Raw genomic sequence first — 15,661 nt, 5'->3', positions numbered from 1 at the left:
GTGTGTGTGTACCCCTCTGTGTGTACCCCTCTGTGTGTGTGCCCCTCTGTGTGTGTGTACCCCTGTGTGTGTACCCCTCTGTGTTTGTACCCCCCTGAGTGTGTGTACCCCCTGAGTGTGCGTTGACGCGTGCTGCATTCCTGCGATGCACGTGTCGCGCTCATTACGCCTTTGTGCGTGGAATTGACTCGGAGCCCCCATCAACATCAATAAATCAGCGCTGGAAGGTTGGGGGGGGGATGGTGTTGGTGGTGATGTGGGGGGTGGTGGTGATGTGGGGGGTTGGTGGAGTGGGGGGTGGTGGTGGTGGTGTGTGTGGTGGTGGTGTGTGGGGGGGTGGTGGTGGTGTGGGGGGTGGTGGTAGTGGTGTGGAGGGTGATGGTGTGGCGGGTGGTGGTGGTGTGGGGGGACTGGTGCTGGTGGTGTGGGGGGGGGTGTGGGAGGTGGTGGTTGTGGTGTGGGGTGGGGGGGTGGTGTAGGGGTGGTGGTGGTGTGTGGGGGGGGTGGTGGTGTGGAGGGGGTGCGGTAGTGGTGTGGGGGGTGGTGGTGTGGCGGATGGTGGTGGTAGTGGGGGTACTGGTGGTGGTGGTGTGGGGGGTGGTGGTGTCGGGGGGGTAGTGGTGTGGGGGGTGGTGGTGGTGGTGTGGGGGGACTGGTGGTGGTGGTGTGGGTGATGGTGGTGTGGAGGGACTGGTGGTGGTGGTGGTGTTGGGGGGGGGGGTCCTTTTACAAGGCGAGCCCCCCCGCCACCTCGTCCCCCGACCGGCGCCTGCCACACGCGGGCAGGCTGTCTGCTGCCTCGTTTATCAGACGACGACGACGGGGTGACCTGGGTTGCACATTGACCCCCCCCCCCCCCGTGTGAGTGAGTGGTACCCCTACAGTCTGTTAAGGCCATACGGAGGATCTTTGGTGCGGTAGTGTTAGGGGTCATCGCTCCGAACCCGGCTACCCGAGTTCGATTCCCGCTCACGGCCACCCACGCCAAGTGACGATTATATCCGAACGGGTTACCTGGGCTCCAACCCCCCCTCCCTTCCTAGGTCGACTCAGCCTTAAAATTAGTTCCCCCGTGCGGTGTGCAGTAAACACCGCCACTGGGGAGACAAAGGCGGTCGGGCGTGGTGTTGGCCATCCACCCCCCTTCGTGTGCCACAGTGCCGGCCTTCATAGGTGCTGCTCGCTAACAGCACTTGCCCCAACAGTCTGTTCAGGCTACAGGGGGGAATCTTTGTGGTGGTTATTTTCTCCATGAATTGCGCTTTCGTTTATCAGCACGGTTGGCTACCGTACGGTGCGAAAGAAGTTTGATGTATGTACAGAATCGTAATATTTTTTTCGTACTGGAGGAATCCGATGAGCTGTAAAAGCTCTTTTTGTGGCCAGGTCGCTTCTGAAAAATAAGTTAATAGCTCAGTGGGCTTTACCTGGGAAGATTAACAAAATAACTTTTATTTACATATATTTTTTTCAAGTGATTCGTTTACCTGTGCGCTCCTATCGTGTTTTTGAATTGTTTGTTGTTGGAACGTTTTGACCCGACTGGACTGCGTTCGACTCCTAGCCATGGTCAGTATCAGTTGTGAGTGATATCTGAATCTAAACCCGTCCTGGACCTCCTCTAGGGCGACTCAGCCTTAAATGAGTATCTGTTGGTGCAGTGTGTTAACACGAACACTGGGGAGACAAAGTTGGCCGGAGATGGTACGAGCCACACCACCCCTTTGTGCGTGCTGCTGTTCCGTCCTTAATAAGTGCTCACTAAGAGCACTTGCCCTAACAGCCTGTGTAGGTCATACGGGGACCCCCTTGTTCATCTTCTTAGGATGGAGTGGTGATTGCAATGGCTAGCGCACTGCGCTACTAACTTCGCTACCTGAGTTCGACTTCGTTTCCCAGCCATAAACCAGTCCTGGTGCTACCCCGTTCACCAACCCACACTGATCAGCGTGGTGGACTATAGCCAAACCACCCCCTTAGCAGTCTTCATCCAGCAGTGGATTGACAAACCACTGTGAATAAAATGCATACATACGAGTACCTACAACCCAAAGGGACTCACAGGTCTTACTTTCAAGATTGACCTGAGATGCAAATGAAATATCTAGCGCTGAAAAATGTTCTAGAACCATAAAAAAATAAGTGGTGAGAATTACAAAAATGTTTTCGAATTGACAGTAAATCATGTCTAACTCACCTTTTATTTGCTGTGTAAGATAGCAGATACAAGAATATATACAATAGATTTCAGGATAAGTTTTAACAAATGATGTTTAATTTGTCCAGCCAGAATCGCATTCAGTTGTGTTAGGTACTACCTCAATATCAGTGTCAGGGTAGGGTTGTGGCGAAATTGGATAAACTCTGAAAAGCCCAAACTTCCGCTAAAGGGGGCCTATGAACAAAGACACCGAAGAGCCACCGATGAACATGTGAACAGAGTCCAGTCTCAGTTTGGTTTTTTGAGAGATGTATTCTCAACGTCACCTCATGAATTGGTCCCTGCCCAAATGTAATATAAACAACAGCACAAGTTATACAAACAGAGCCTCCGTTAAGATAAGAAAATTCATCGTTTGTTTTTATACGTTATTAGCGTTTTTTCACTGTCCAATCCACAATAGCTGTATTACCAATAACAGTATTTCAATTATTGCAATACGGTATATATTGTTGCACTCTGGGATTTTATCTCTCTATCACTGCCTCTGTCTCTCACATCTGTTTTACAGGCCTCTCCTGGAAAAAAAATGTGTTATATCCCCAGTGAGCTCTTATATGGCTTAAATACACACATGAGTGAATAACGAAACATTGCACGGGCAATGAAGCGGCTGGACTGAATGGATAGGTGCAACTCAGATGGGTAGAATGACCCAGCAAAACAGCCATGTATCAAAACTGTTGGCGGAGCAGCTGTGACACCAGTGGTTAGCACACTGCACCATGAACACACAGTGCGCCACCCGAGTTTGATTCTTGTCCACAGCGAACATCCCCATTCACAAAGCCACACTGACCAGCATGGTGAAGTATGGTCAAACAACCCCCGTGATCAAAAGGCATGGAGAGGCCTTCACCCAGCAAGATTTACTTGACAAAAGTACTGTAAATTATTACATTAGAAAGTAAACAAATACACTGTTAATTTTGGAGCTTTCGTGACTGCAGGAATTATTCTTTGGTTCTTTCGGTAAAAGAACCAAAGAATAAATACACTGTTGAACACACATTGAAGACTCCATCTAATTTCAGTTTGAGTCCCATAAATTGCAATGATGTAGTCTACATGAAGCCAATGACATGAGTTATCATATTTTGAAAAGCATATGGTTATGAATGCGTATGTACCAGAGTGCTCTTTCCACCTAAATTGCACACATCACCATCCTTAGTTTGGCAACAATAATTACGAGACAGGATATGTAGGCGCTAAAGAATTGTTACGGCAGAATGTTGGCGTATCTATGTAAAGAGGAGATATAATTCGTACAGCGTATTGTACATACAACATAGTCCATAATTAAAACTTCATTATTTAGCTCCGACTAGTGTAGAATTACCGAATATATTGCATGTCGGCCCCTTTCTTAATCAGACAAACAATAACTTTATCAAATTCAACAATTTTTTTTGTGAAGAATGTGAGCCGATTCATCAAGTAACCTGTAATGCATTCGCTCTGTTACATTTTATTTGTACACGCACACACAACAGAACAAAGTGACACAAAAGAAAATAACACAAACATACACGCAGTGGCACATATACGCAATCATTTGCGCAGAATGACACAACGAATACAATGGCACGCACGCACGCGCATGCACAAAATGACAAGCGCGCACACACACACAAAAGACAAACTACACAATTGCTTTAGAGCTCGGAGAAGCAGTTGCATGGGGTCCACAGGACGCCCTGCCAAAGTGAATTAAGGAGGTGATTTATGATGTGAAGATGGTTGGGGGGGGGGTTGGTGGTGGTTGGAGGTTGTGGTTGTTGAGTGAGAGCCGGGAGGGGCAAGCTTCAAGCCATCCCTTCTTCATGCAACCTCAACCCATCTGCAAACACTAAATGTGCTCAGCGCCGTGCGAGCGGCAGGCGCGTTCCAAACCCCAGTGAGTCCGTGCAGCATCCAGAGGAGGACGATTAACATTTTAACTGTTTGTGAGTAGGGGGTGGGTAGGGGGGGGGGATGGGGGGCAACACAAAGAATAGTAATAAGAAAATATATAAATTAATACAAACGCCGGGTGCCGGCTCGCTAATGAAGAGAAGCTCAGAGGGTATCCAGTTTCGTCCCCGGCAATGTGTTGGGCTTTAAAAGAAACGGGGGCTCGATTAATGAATGAACGAGTCAGCGAATGAATGAATGCTTAAGAGATTGCGCCGGGGACCGCAGCGAAGAGCACAAAAGCCGGGCTGTGTCTGGGTCGTGGAAGGAGCAAACATCTTTTCCTCCCGGCTCTGGGCGATAAATCCTTACGGCCTCCGTCTGTCCTTTGAAGTGAAAAATCCCTGGGCACGACTGTGAAAAAGCCACTTGTGCCGGACTGGCAACTCCAGCGAGAGAGGGAACTCGGGCGGACTCGACTGGTTTGGATCGAGAGTTGTTCTTTTTTGTACGTTCAATCGCCGTCGTCATTGTCATCATGGACTTTCGAGGAGATGGACATCTCTGGTTCCTCCTGCTCTCTGCCCTCGCCCTGTGTCACTGTGAAGGGCCCTTGCCACGGTAAGTGGAATTTATTCATTCAATTGTTCATGGCATGTGGTCTATCACAAATTGAATTGGTACAGTATGTCACTTAACGGTACGCTGTAACCATCAAGAAACAAGGATTGCTGTACACAGCTTGGAATGAGTAAGTGATTGTACACGCTGTTCGGGGGAATTTGGGGGCACTGGTTGCCAAAGAATTTTAGTTTTGAGATACTGTATAAGTGAGAGGTTCTGATTGCACAAGAATTGCATTGTTTGAGAGGTTAATAAAATAAATAATACATACATAGATATGCGTTTTCATTAATTGCCTAGCTTCACGTGTAAATTGATGAGTTTCTCTCTCTCTCACAAGATCCACGTTGGATATTGTGGTCGGTGGTGTTGCAAGCGATGATAAAAACAAGTGGTTAAGTGAAAATTTGACAATGCCCCTTTTCATACATCCCGTGTACAGAAAGCAATTTTTGCCGCTGCCGTTGCCTCGTTGACAAGTCGGTAACACTTGGCCCTGCTTGTTGTCTTTGTTTTGTTGTTGTTGTTTAATTTTGTCGCTTAGCGGCTATCTGGTGGCAGCTCCCTCGGTGTTCAGAGCCGGGGTGGAGGAGGCCATCAGCGTCACTTTTTTTAACCCCGCGGCAGAGACCGCCGTCCAGGCGTGCCTGGCGGTCAACGGCGAGACGGTGGCACACAGCCGTGGCGATGTGTTTGGTAAGCGACGGCGAATGAGGGTGCTTCGTAACGAAGCCCGTGTGTTTATGAATACTGCTCATTTTAACCCTTCCCCCCCCCCTCCGCACCAAAAAAAAATCTACGCGTAAGCACGGTAATGTTTCTGATGCTGTGAACACGTCGATTTAAGTTTGTTCCTTTTGTCGTTTGCAGAAAAGGGTGTAATAAAACTGAAAGTAAGTTTGTTTTTTAACTCATTTGCGAACACACATTTTTGTTATCAAATGTTAATATTGTGCCGCATTTCAAGTAATGCCAGAATGTCGCCTTGACAAAAGAAGTAAATATAAAAAATATGAACCAACCTCCCTCCTTCGAACAAATGATAAAAGCCACACGTGCTTGGGATCTGTCAAGCAATCTTCACAAACTTGTATTTATATTCTTGGTGTGGATTTCACACCTGCTGATGATTGCTTGTGTTGCAGTCGAAACGTCGTGAGAATTTTATTGTTTTATAGTTTTATTATTTTTTATTTCCCTTCTACGTGACTTTACCGAAAGAACCAAGAATATGAATCCCTGCAGTCACGAAAGCTTTAAATCGAAACTTGTATTTGCCTGTTGTGCCCATGTACCCACCAAAGGTGCCGCGCGGATTGAGGGGTCAAGCTCACTTGAGGGTGTGGGGAAGCCATAATTCCACCTCCAAGAGTGATGATGCCTTCTCATTCCAAAACTCCACCACCATCACCGTGGAGCAGAGAGGTTCCACAGTGCTGATCCAGACTGATAAACCCGTCTACAAGCCCAAACAGAGAGGCAAGAATAATGATATTTGAAACACGATCATACGGCTTGTTTCATTCCACGAATGATCATTTCCGCACGGTACAAGATCGCATATCCGACCGTTGCTCATCCACCATGACCAATTAACCTCTCACACGTAGGGCAGTATTTGTGAAGGGTGTAATTATTTTTCTGTAGATGTTCCTACATCTGACCATGTCACATATCCACGTATATCAGATTCGGTCTTTATTTATTCTGGAGGAATCCGATGAGCTATGAAGCTCTTTTTCTCATGTCCAGAATATCGCCCAGTCTCTGACGAGTCGGATATGCGACATTGTTTTGTAACTGTCACGTTTCCGTGTGCATGTTGAAATGAAAAGATATGATTAGAAAAGAAAGCAAATAATTGTGATGGATATTATTACATGTGAGAGCTGTAAAGTGTTGTCGCACAGCACATATGCAATCCAAAAAGCAACTTAACGGCATTGGCACATTGGTTGATTTTTTTACAAAACCAAAACAGAATAATTGCAACGTAACACGTGGGAATTTTTTTATTTTCATTAATTATAAATGATCATAACAGGGTTTACTTGTGCTTTTTTGTGGGAATTTCTTTTACAGTTCTTGCCAACTTCATTATCATAAGTCCAGAACTGAGGCCTATCAATGAAAAGGTGAGGAAGAATAAATGCATTCTTTTGCCTACACATATAAACAAAAGTGTAATGTGAATGCAACTTCATTGCCAGATTAAAAATGTAGTCTTTACTAAAGACAAAGTGCATTGTTGATTCTACACATTGCACACGTTGCCAAATGGTTTCCGTGCAGAATTTTTCAATCGAAATAAAACATAAAATTGCATTTCATTTGCTTCCCAAACACATGTTTGGTTATCGCTTCAGTTGCCCAGTTCACGTGATCTTTAATTACCCATCTCTAATTTCCAGGTGGAAGCATACATTGTGGTAAGTCTACAACCTCATACAATTTGACTTGATTCATCTGCAAACAATTAAGAATTACTGAAAAAGTTACTGTTTTGATGAACACATGGCGATGAATATAGCGAGTTAATAGAACACAAAAGTATTTAAAAATACCTTCACAGCCTCCTGCTCCACTGCGATAAATCCACAATTCATCAACATTGTACACGTTGTATATCACGTTAACAACTGTGTCTGTTGGGTAAATGGGCTTTGGTAGCTCTGAAACGCGAGTCAAAGCCATGCACGTGTTTAAGTTGTTCCCAATTACTGAACTGGCATGAGTGCTGACTCGCCTTGTCTTCACATTCAGGACCCAAGAGGATCACGCATGGTCCAGTGGAGTGACCTACATCCCATCTGTTGTGGTAAAAACTGATTCAGCAATCGGGTTTACTACATTTTCCTTAGCCTCTGTCCTTGCAGTATGGATGTTTTTTGGTTCATATTTGTGTGTTGAAGATGTATTGTAATCTTTAGCATATTTTATTTAGGATTCTCTTGTCGAAATATTTTTTTGTACGTTATATTGATACCTACACGATCTAACCCAAAATAAACTGATTATAAGTCAGTTATAGCGAATGATTCATTTCAGCCAAAACAGCCAAAAACATTTTGGAACATTGTTCTGGGAATTATTTTGGCATGAGACATCCATCTCACCTTATTATGTCCAAAACCTGTTCAGATAATTGGAGGAGTATAGCGCACAATAATATGGGATCATTATGGATAGGCGTACCTCGAGAATCCCTACTCTGTGTTAGCCTAGCAGCGTTCTGAAAAATATCGAGTGAAATATTAAGCCATTGTTATAGCCCTGGTTAAATAAACTCATAAGCACAGGGGAAGTGGTCAAGCTGTCTCCTGAAATGTCTATTACCATGCGTTTGTGTGTATGCGTCCATGCACTTATTTTAGGAATCATGAATGTGAGCTTCCCACTCTCCGAGCAACCAATCTTTGGAGAGTGGATGATCTTCGTGGAGATCCATTCCCACACCTACAACAAGTCCTTTGAAGTGCAAAAATACGGTGGGTTTCTCAACCTTTGCTATAGCATGCCAGCACGGGACTGGATGATCGTGAACTTAATGCGTAAACAGCTAATGTACTACTGCACTCAAGCTAATGTCTGGCCACATACAACTAAAGAAAGTAAATTGAGAAAGAACAGACATAATTACCAAGCATTATACGCAGGACGGAAATCTTGAATATGCAAACAACTCAAGCCACGAGTGGTGCCCCGTAAAGCCTTTGGTCATTTTTAAGTTCCAACAGCTCCTATTAACAGGGATAAAGTATTCATTTAGGTGTAAAATCAATTCAACTTTTCGGAAATTAATTAGCTTTGGGATTTGTCACTTGTTTAAGTCACCACCGTTAAACCTCCGATTAAGTCAGGCAGGGCGACATGGATGAGCGCTCAGGATTTATTATTCGAGGAAGAACTCTCAATTAATTAGTTTGATAAATCGCTCGCCAAACCCAACTTTGTTGTATTTCCCTTCACCCATGCCCAGATGTTTAAATGAATATGACAAGCTGTCGGAACTGTGGTGGGACATATTTTGTCTCCCTGTTGGATTTGGTCAAAGTAACCGGCACATTCAGATAAAATAACGTCAGGTGAAGAATATAAAAAATATATATATACATATATATATCTCTAAAACAGTAACCCATGTTTTTTTTTTGCTCGCAGACAAATGCCCATTGTTCTCATTCCCCCTCGGTGATGACAGGATGTTTTGTGAAGGAAGTTGTTGTTTTAAGCAGGCACGTGGCAGGATGGCAGCCTCCGTCCCTCAGGGGTCATTGCAGGAAGCGGTGGCTGATGCCCTTAAAAGGAAAAAACACATTAATGCCAAGGTTTAGCGTCCCTCGGCAGGATGGAGCCATGCTGTGTTGATGGCTGTTGTTATGTGTTTGTTCCCCCCCCCCCCCCTCCTCTTCCAAAAGCCCCCCCCCCCCACCTCCCCACAATCAATCTGGCGTAACAAAAAAAGTTGAGCTTGTGTCTCTGCAAAAATAATCCTCCTGTACATTTCAAAGGTGTCCTGTAAAAAAAAATAACCCGTATGTATGTGTTTTAAGATAACGCATACAAGCTTAAAAGTCACACTTTACAATACGCTTGCGTAATCTCCTCGCAGATGGCTGCACAGTGAATGTGATCATTCATATTTTTTCAACGACTTAATCCACCCACTCTCACATACTTTGTGGCCCGTGCAATTGAGTGGGTTATCAAGTTTTTCCAAGACAATACTCTTTTCCAAAACTGTGCACTTTTTGGGGATTTTAATATTTTCCCTATCTATGCACACGATGGGTGGAATGGTTATTATGCTCGTGCTACATGCATTGACCGCGTGCTTGAATATTTTACATGTTTGGATTTGTATACGTTGTGTGTAATGGGCTCACGTCACTTCTACAGGCACTATAGAGGCACTACCATTCACGTAAACGTGAAAAAATATAAATTCTCAAATCGAATTGTCGGCCTGAATTGTAGCGATTCATTGAATTCCCAGACATGAAAGGGATGGGGTGGTGAATCAATACAATTTTCAAAACTATGAAGGGCATTTTAATGGTGTGAGTTCAAGGTGCAGACAAAACCTTTCGCTTTCATGTTTTTCCCCCAGTGCTGCCAAAGTTTGAAGTTGATATCAGCACTCCCAGCTTCATCAGAAACCTCAACGTCTGCGATAAAGCAAGAGTCCGGGCCAGGTTTGCTTTTAACGTCCGGCACGAACGTAGTCACACGCGCATTGTAAAACTTTTTTGTTTGTTATATCACAGAAGAAACAAAAAGATAGTAAGGAGTAAATGCAGCTTGTGAATTATGTTCCTTTATCAGGTACACATTTGGGAAGCCGGTGCGAGGGAAGGCCACCGTGAACATGACCGTGAACGGAGTCGGCTATTACAGACAGGACCTCGGCATGCCCGTGCTCAAAACCTTCGAGGTGAGCTCTACACGAGTTCACAGTCTCATTGGCTTCACCTCTCAAACAACATGGCAATTCGCCACGTTCAAATCATACTGCACACGTCACGCGGCGGACTGAATGACGCCAGCCGCGAGCTCCACCGCCATCCTCGTTTACCTCCCAGGTCGATGGAGCGGCGTCCTTTGACATCTGCGTCAAGGACCTGATGCCTCCGAACGTGCCCGAGCACTTCCGAGGAGCCCTGAGTATCTGGGCCACTGTGGTGGCCAGCGACGGCAGTAAGCAGATCGCGTTCGATGACTCTACGCTGGTGCACAAGCAGCTGGTGGACATAAAGTATTCGCGTGAGACGCGCAAGCAGTTCAAGCCCGGGCTGCCTTACCATGGAAAGGTGGGGGAGGAAAAACGGCATCGAACACACACCTGGTAAACATGGAACGTTGGGTCAATGTTGGTCCAATGTTGGTCCAACGGTTTGCAACCACATGCCAACCTTGGCCCGACGTTGCACATTTCCTGGGAACTGCACCCTGCACTAGGCTGAAAAAAGACTAATTTCGCTTGTTTGCATTAACAAGGTAGTAGGGATGCCACATTTTCAGAAGATTTTCTGTCATCCCTGTATTAATTGCGGAAGGTATTTCAGTTTTTAGGTTGACAGCACAATCTTGTATACTGTGTTCGTAAAAATGTTTTTACGTGTAACTAGGGATTATGCCATCAGGGCAAAATTAATTTACATATCTGAAAATTGTCGATATTTTGCCCTGGCTTTTGTCTCCCAAGTTTCCGACGACCCATTGAGATCAATTTAGCCGGTTTTCAAAAGGGCAAGTCCATAATAGCCACCGGTTCGTTCTTATTGGATCATCTTTATGAAAGCAATAATGCCACCTCGTTATTTATGGATGGACGGTCAGACGGGTAGAGTGCCAGTGCATTCAACCTCAGTTGAAAAGCGTTAAAAACTAACGATGAATTGCAATGTCTCGACTCAAGCTGGAGGTGACATATCCGGACGGAAGCCCTGCGGATGGCGTGACTGTGCGGATCAAGGCTGAGCTCGCGGCAAAGGACAACATCTACACCAGTGAGCTGGTGTCCCGAGATGGCATCGTGGCGTTCCAAATCCACTCAATACCCACCATGGCCCAGTATGTCTGGCTGGAGGTCAGTAGCGTTGCCCGTTGTGCTTTATTAGAGAACGTGTGGCGTGGTTGTGGCCTGGTGGCTCGGGAGTCGGAGCTGGTACCGCAGAGAACCTGGGTTGGAATCGGAGCAGATGGCCAAGGTTAAACTGGAATTTCAAGCACCGCGAAGTTGATGGTATTAGCCCAGTCATCAACCACTGCAAAAAGTGTGACTTTTTTTGTATATTCTTTGGGTCTTTCGGTAAAGCCACGTAAATAGAAAAATAATAAAATACTACAAATATCACGACTTTCGATCGCAACACAAGCAATCGTCATCAGGTGAAACAATATAGTGGGAGAGCTGCTGGCTAAATTCCATCGCTGGGACGTATAAGCGTTTGATTTGATTTGACATGCGACACACACATCTTTGGGGGGTGTTAAATTGTGCGTCGATTAAAGAGACCTTTTGAAATTACTTTAGAAGTCGTTTTCTCATGTCCTCTTCTGGGGCTGTTTTTCACCACAGGGTGATGCACTGCTTCCTGCAGAGTTCCAAATAGAAATGTCTTCGTCTCATGACACAACGCAAATACCTCCTGTACAAGCGTATGATGGGCACATAACCGATCATTGCACATCCGATTAGCACAGTTGGCTGTGTATGGTGCAAAAGAAGTTAAACAAACATACAAACATACATACATAGGAGGTACGAGCACATTCTATATCAAGCAACTCCTGATGTCATGGAATAGTTTAACAATCTCAGCATACAGTTAGAATATATTGTCAGTTCCTCTTAAAACATTCCGCAGAGAAGAGCTCAATTGGAATATAATTGGGGAGGGGGGGGGATGGAAAGGAAAACATATATAAAAAGATCTCGTGACAAGTGTGAAAATAATTTTCAGGTACACTGTAAAAATAATAAACCGCGTGAAAATAATTATCCCTGAAAGGCTGAAATGCACTCATGCTGGGAGTGTGTTTCCACGCGCGGCGACCTTGCTGTAAATGGATTGCTCAAATGAGAACAGATCCAGTAGCATGAATATTGTAATGGCTTCACAATTGAACCTATTTCTGTAAACATCACGAAAGGCCTAACATATACATTTTTAAAATCTATATTCTCCTATCTTTAACACGCAGGCTTTCACGACCAATATCATCCATAATATAGTTTTTTTTGGGTTAGATCGTGTAAATATATAAATGTTTCGTTAAAACCCGCCACCACCCGACACAGCCAATTAGTAAGGTTTTGTCACGTAAACAGAACGTGGCCAATACATTCCTAGTACAGCACACCGGTGTGTTGGAGAGCCAAGCCACAACATTTACAATCTTTTTTTGTATTGGCAGGGTGATCAGCAAGCTTGTATGGTGATATTGATTTTAATCTATGATTACACCGTAATAAAATATACAACCATGCTCACAAGCGATTGCATGGAAAATACATCTACAGCCCATTTTCTAAATCCACTGCTGGACGAATGCTTCTCCCATGCTTTTCAGGCCGTGGGGGGATACGTTACCGTAGTTCACCACACTGGTCAGTGCAGGTTGGTCATGGTGGGCGGTAGTGCAAGAGAGCAAATGGATTTTGCTGCACCGCCCCGTGCTGACCACAGCACCGACTGCACTTGTCTTTTGAGCACGGCAGTCGCCCCATCGCAGCGCTATCCAGGATCAAACCCTGCTTTTAGCTTCTTAGATCTAACGAGACCGGGGCACGTATTCCGGTGTGATTTTGAATTTCTTGGTTATTCTTGCCCCCGTGGAAATGCATCCTGAAACAAAAATCCGTGACGATGAAGAGAGAATAAAGTGCGCGGCTCACAAGTGCGCAAGCAATGCCAGCGCAACCTTTCTCTCTCTCTCACGCGTGCGAGCGCTTTCTCGGGATGGGGGGGGGGTGACAAACAATGCGTCGGTCGGTTCTGTGCGTGTGGCCATTAGGCGAAGGTGACGGCGATCGATGGGAGAGAGGTGGGCGATCAGTACCTGTCCAACTTCATGTCCATCACCGGCTGGTTCTCGCCCAGCAAATGTCACCTGCAGCTCCAGCCTCCGGCTGCACCGCTCAAGGTGAAAACGTCCCATCGAGGGCAACTTGCACCTTCGTTCGCGCACGATAAATACCGAGGATGCACTCCACATGCAAACAGAAGTAGTGCCTGTTTCAGGCTACTTGTATGAATAAATAAAAGTCAGATGTAAAAAAAAAATCTAAAGCAATATATAAATAGAGAGTGATTTCACGTTTTTAAATACACTATTGATTAATACTGCAAAAAAAACAAGCACGTGCATGCATTTATATGCACATACTCGTTCACACAGGTACATACCTGTACACCTCCGATTCGGATGGTTGGCTAATGTACGGCGCGAAATAAGTTCGACGTACATGCATACATACATACACACACACATTCAGGTAAATGAGTGGTTCGTGCCCGAGTTATTCTCGATCGTAAAAAAAAAAACTGCAAATTGACGTTACCAGGTGGGCGAGGAAGCAAAGGTGGCGATCAGGTCCACTTGCCCCTGCAACGTCTCGCTTCACTACGAGGTGGCGGCTCGCGGCAACATCGTCCAGTCCGGCGCGCAGAGCCCCCCGGGGTCCGCCGTGCCGGCCGCCGCCGGCGCCGATTCCGGGGCCCGGCTTCCCCCGCCGCGCCGCCGTCGGGACGCCCTCGTCTTCGACAAGAATGCCGACGTCACTCACGGGTCACAGGAGCAGGCGGGTACGGAGTGCAGCCTGGGCGCTGCCGCTTCGCCCACACGTGCGTGTGACGGCCCTTGCCTGTCGATCTGCTGCCGCGTGACGAGGCTCGCCTCCGGTTAGCACGGTTGGCTACGTGCGGCACGAAAGAAGTTCAACGTGCATACGTACAGGGCCTCCCCACCGCTGTGCGGGTCGTGGCGGTTGCTTGACCGTACTTTACCATGCTGGTCAGTGTCGTTTGGTGAATCGGGAGGCCCAGGACTGGTTCAGATGTCGCTCGCCACTGATGTTCGTTGTGGCCAGAAATCGAATTCGGGTTGCTCGCTCTGTTCGTGGCGCAGTGTGCTAACCACTGGTGCCACAGCGGCTCCACCGCATGTTCCGATATATGACTGTTTGACTGGGTCACACCATTAATCGGAGTTACACCTATCCGTGGTCAGTGTGAAATGGTGAAGGCAGAAGGTGCATAGATGTGGGAGCATAGTACGGTGCAACATTGGCTTTGGCTGCACTGGCCTTTGCTGCCCATAGCCTAGCCTTGCAGCAGCCTTTACCATATGTGCATGGTGGTCGCCCATACAAGCACCATCCATGTTAAAACCTGCTTAGCTTCTGAGATCAGACAAGGTCAGGCACATTCCAGGTAGTTTGGTTATAGGTTACCAACAGGGATGGTCAAAATGTCATTGATTTGAAGCTTTTGTGACTGCAGGAATCCATACTCTTTGGTTCTTTCGGTAAAAAAAAGCTTTTCAAACTCCGGTCGTAGCCACATGCAACCAATGTTTGGAGAAAGAAATCAAACTTGTCAACTTCACCAAATGTTTTTTCCACAAGGTTCATATTTGTGGTCTATTACCGAAAGAACCAAAGAGTATACAAAATATCATTGTTGGGTGTTTGTAAAAAAAAATACTGTATTCCACATAATACAAAGCATGAATTTCCAATGATAGTGTGTGTATGTCGTATTTATCTGTTTGTTCTGGGTACTGTTTTCTTAGAATACACAATCATAATTCATCAGAAATTGGTAAAACTCCCAAAGCAAGACACTCGTCGAAATTAGTCTTTAGACTCGTTTGAGGCTTTCCAGGGTAGACAAGGCATAGTATATTTTCTTAAGGTTAAGAAAGTCATTAAGTAATAATTATACCACGAATATGAACCTTGTGGAAAAACCATTTGGTGAAGTTGACAAGTTTGATTTCTTTCTCCAAACATTGGTTGCGTGTGGCTACGACTGTAGTTGGAAAAGCTTTTTTGTTTGTTTCAAAATGTAAACGTGCCAGGAGCTAACGCGTGGGTTTGATGGCAATCAGCCACGTCACTCTGCTTCACTGTCACCACCCTGGCTCCCAACTTAAGGGACTTAGAGAGGGGCTTTATAAATGTGGGTCCTAATATTTACTCATTTAAAGGTGATATCTGAACCGGTGTTGCCCTCCCCCCTCCCCCCCCAACACCAACCCGTACTAAACAGCATGATGAAATATGGTCAAAAACGACCATGGCTAATATCAAACTAAACAATAAAACTAAACTTTTGATTTTAAATTATCAGGTAAGGCCCACTGAGCGATATAGCTATTTTCAGAAGCAATCTGGCCATAATGATGTGGCTT

The 15,661-nt window shown here is 45.6% G+C and overlaps 1 protein-coding gene across 1 annotated transcript in view; it reads left to right on the top strand.

Moving 5' to 3' along the window:
* Positions 1–4,198: 4,198 nt before the first annotated feature.
* CPAMD8 (C3 and PZP like alpha-2-macroglobulin domain containing 8) overlaps positions 4,199–15,661 on the top strand; it is a 50,722-nt gene continuing 39,259 nt past the window's right edge. The window contains exons 1-14 of the mRNA XM_061558294.1: positions 4,199–4,738; positions 5,286–5,437; positions 5,612–5,634; positions 6,046–6,220; positions 6,824–6,876; positions 7,153–7,170; positions 7,505–7,559; positions 8,116–8,229; positions 9,852–9,936; positions 10,067–10,175; positions 10,324–10,551; positions 11,160–11,330; positions 13,262–13,390; positions 13,812–14,052. Of these exons, the coding sequence (XP_061414278.1) occupies positions 4,656–4,738; positions 5,286–5,437; positions 5,612–5,634; positions 6,046–6,220; positions 6,824–6,876; positions 7,153–7,170; positions 7,505–7,559; positions 8,116–8,229; positions 9,852–9,936; positions 10,067–10,175; positions 10,324–10,551; positions 11,160–11,330; positions 13,262–13,390; positions 13,812–14,052 (1,636 nt within the window). The 5' untranslated portion in view covers positions 4,199–4,655. The remainder of the gene's footprint in view (positions 4,739–5,285; positions 5,438–5,611; positions 5,635–6,045; positions 6,221–6,823; positions 6,877–7,152; positions 7,171–7,504; positions 7,560–8,115; positions 8,230–9,851; positions 9,937–10,066; positions 10,176–10,323; positions 10,552–11,159; positions 11,331–13,261; positions 13,391–13,811; positions 14,053–15,661) is intronic.

Source organism: Lethenteron reissneri, chromosome 24, assembly GCF_015708825.2.
Source record: "Lethenteron reissneri isolate LAM-NWPU_2019-01 chromosome 24, ASM1570882v1, whole genome shotgun sequence".
In the NCBI taxonomy this organism is placed as follows: Eukaryota; Metazoa; Chordata; class Hyperoartia; order Petromyzontiformes; family Petromyzontidae; genus Lethenteron; species Lethenteron reissneri.
This window is presented reverse-complemented; position numbering and strand designations above follow the sequence as displayed.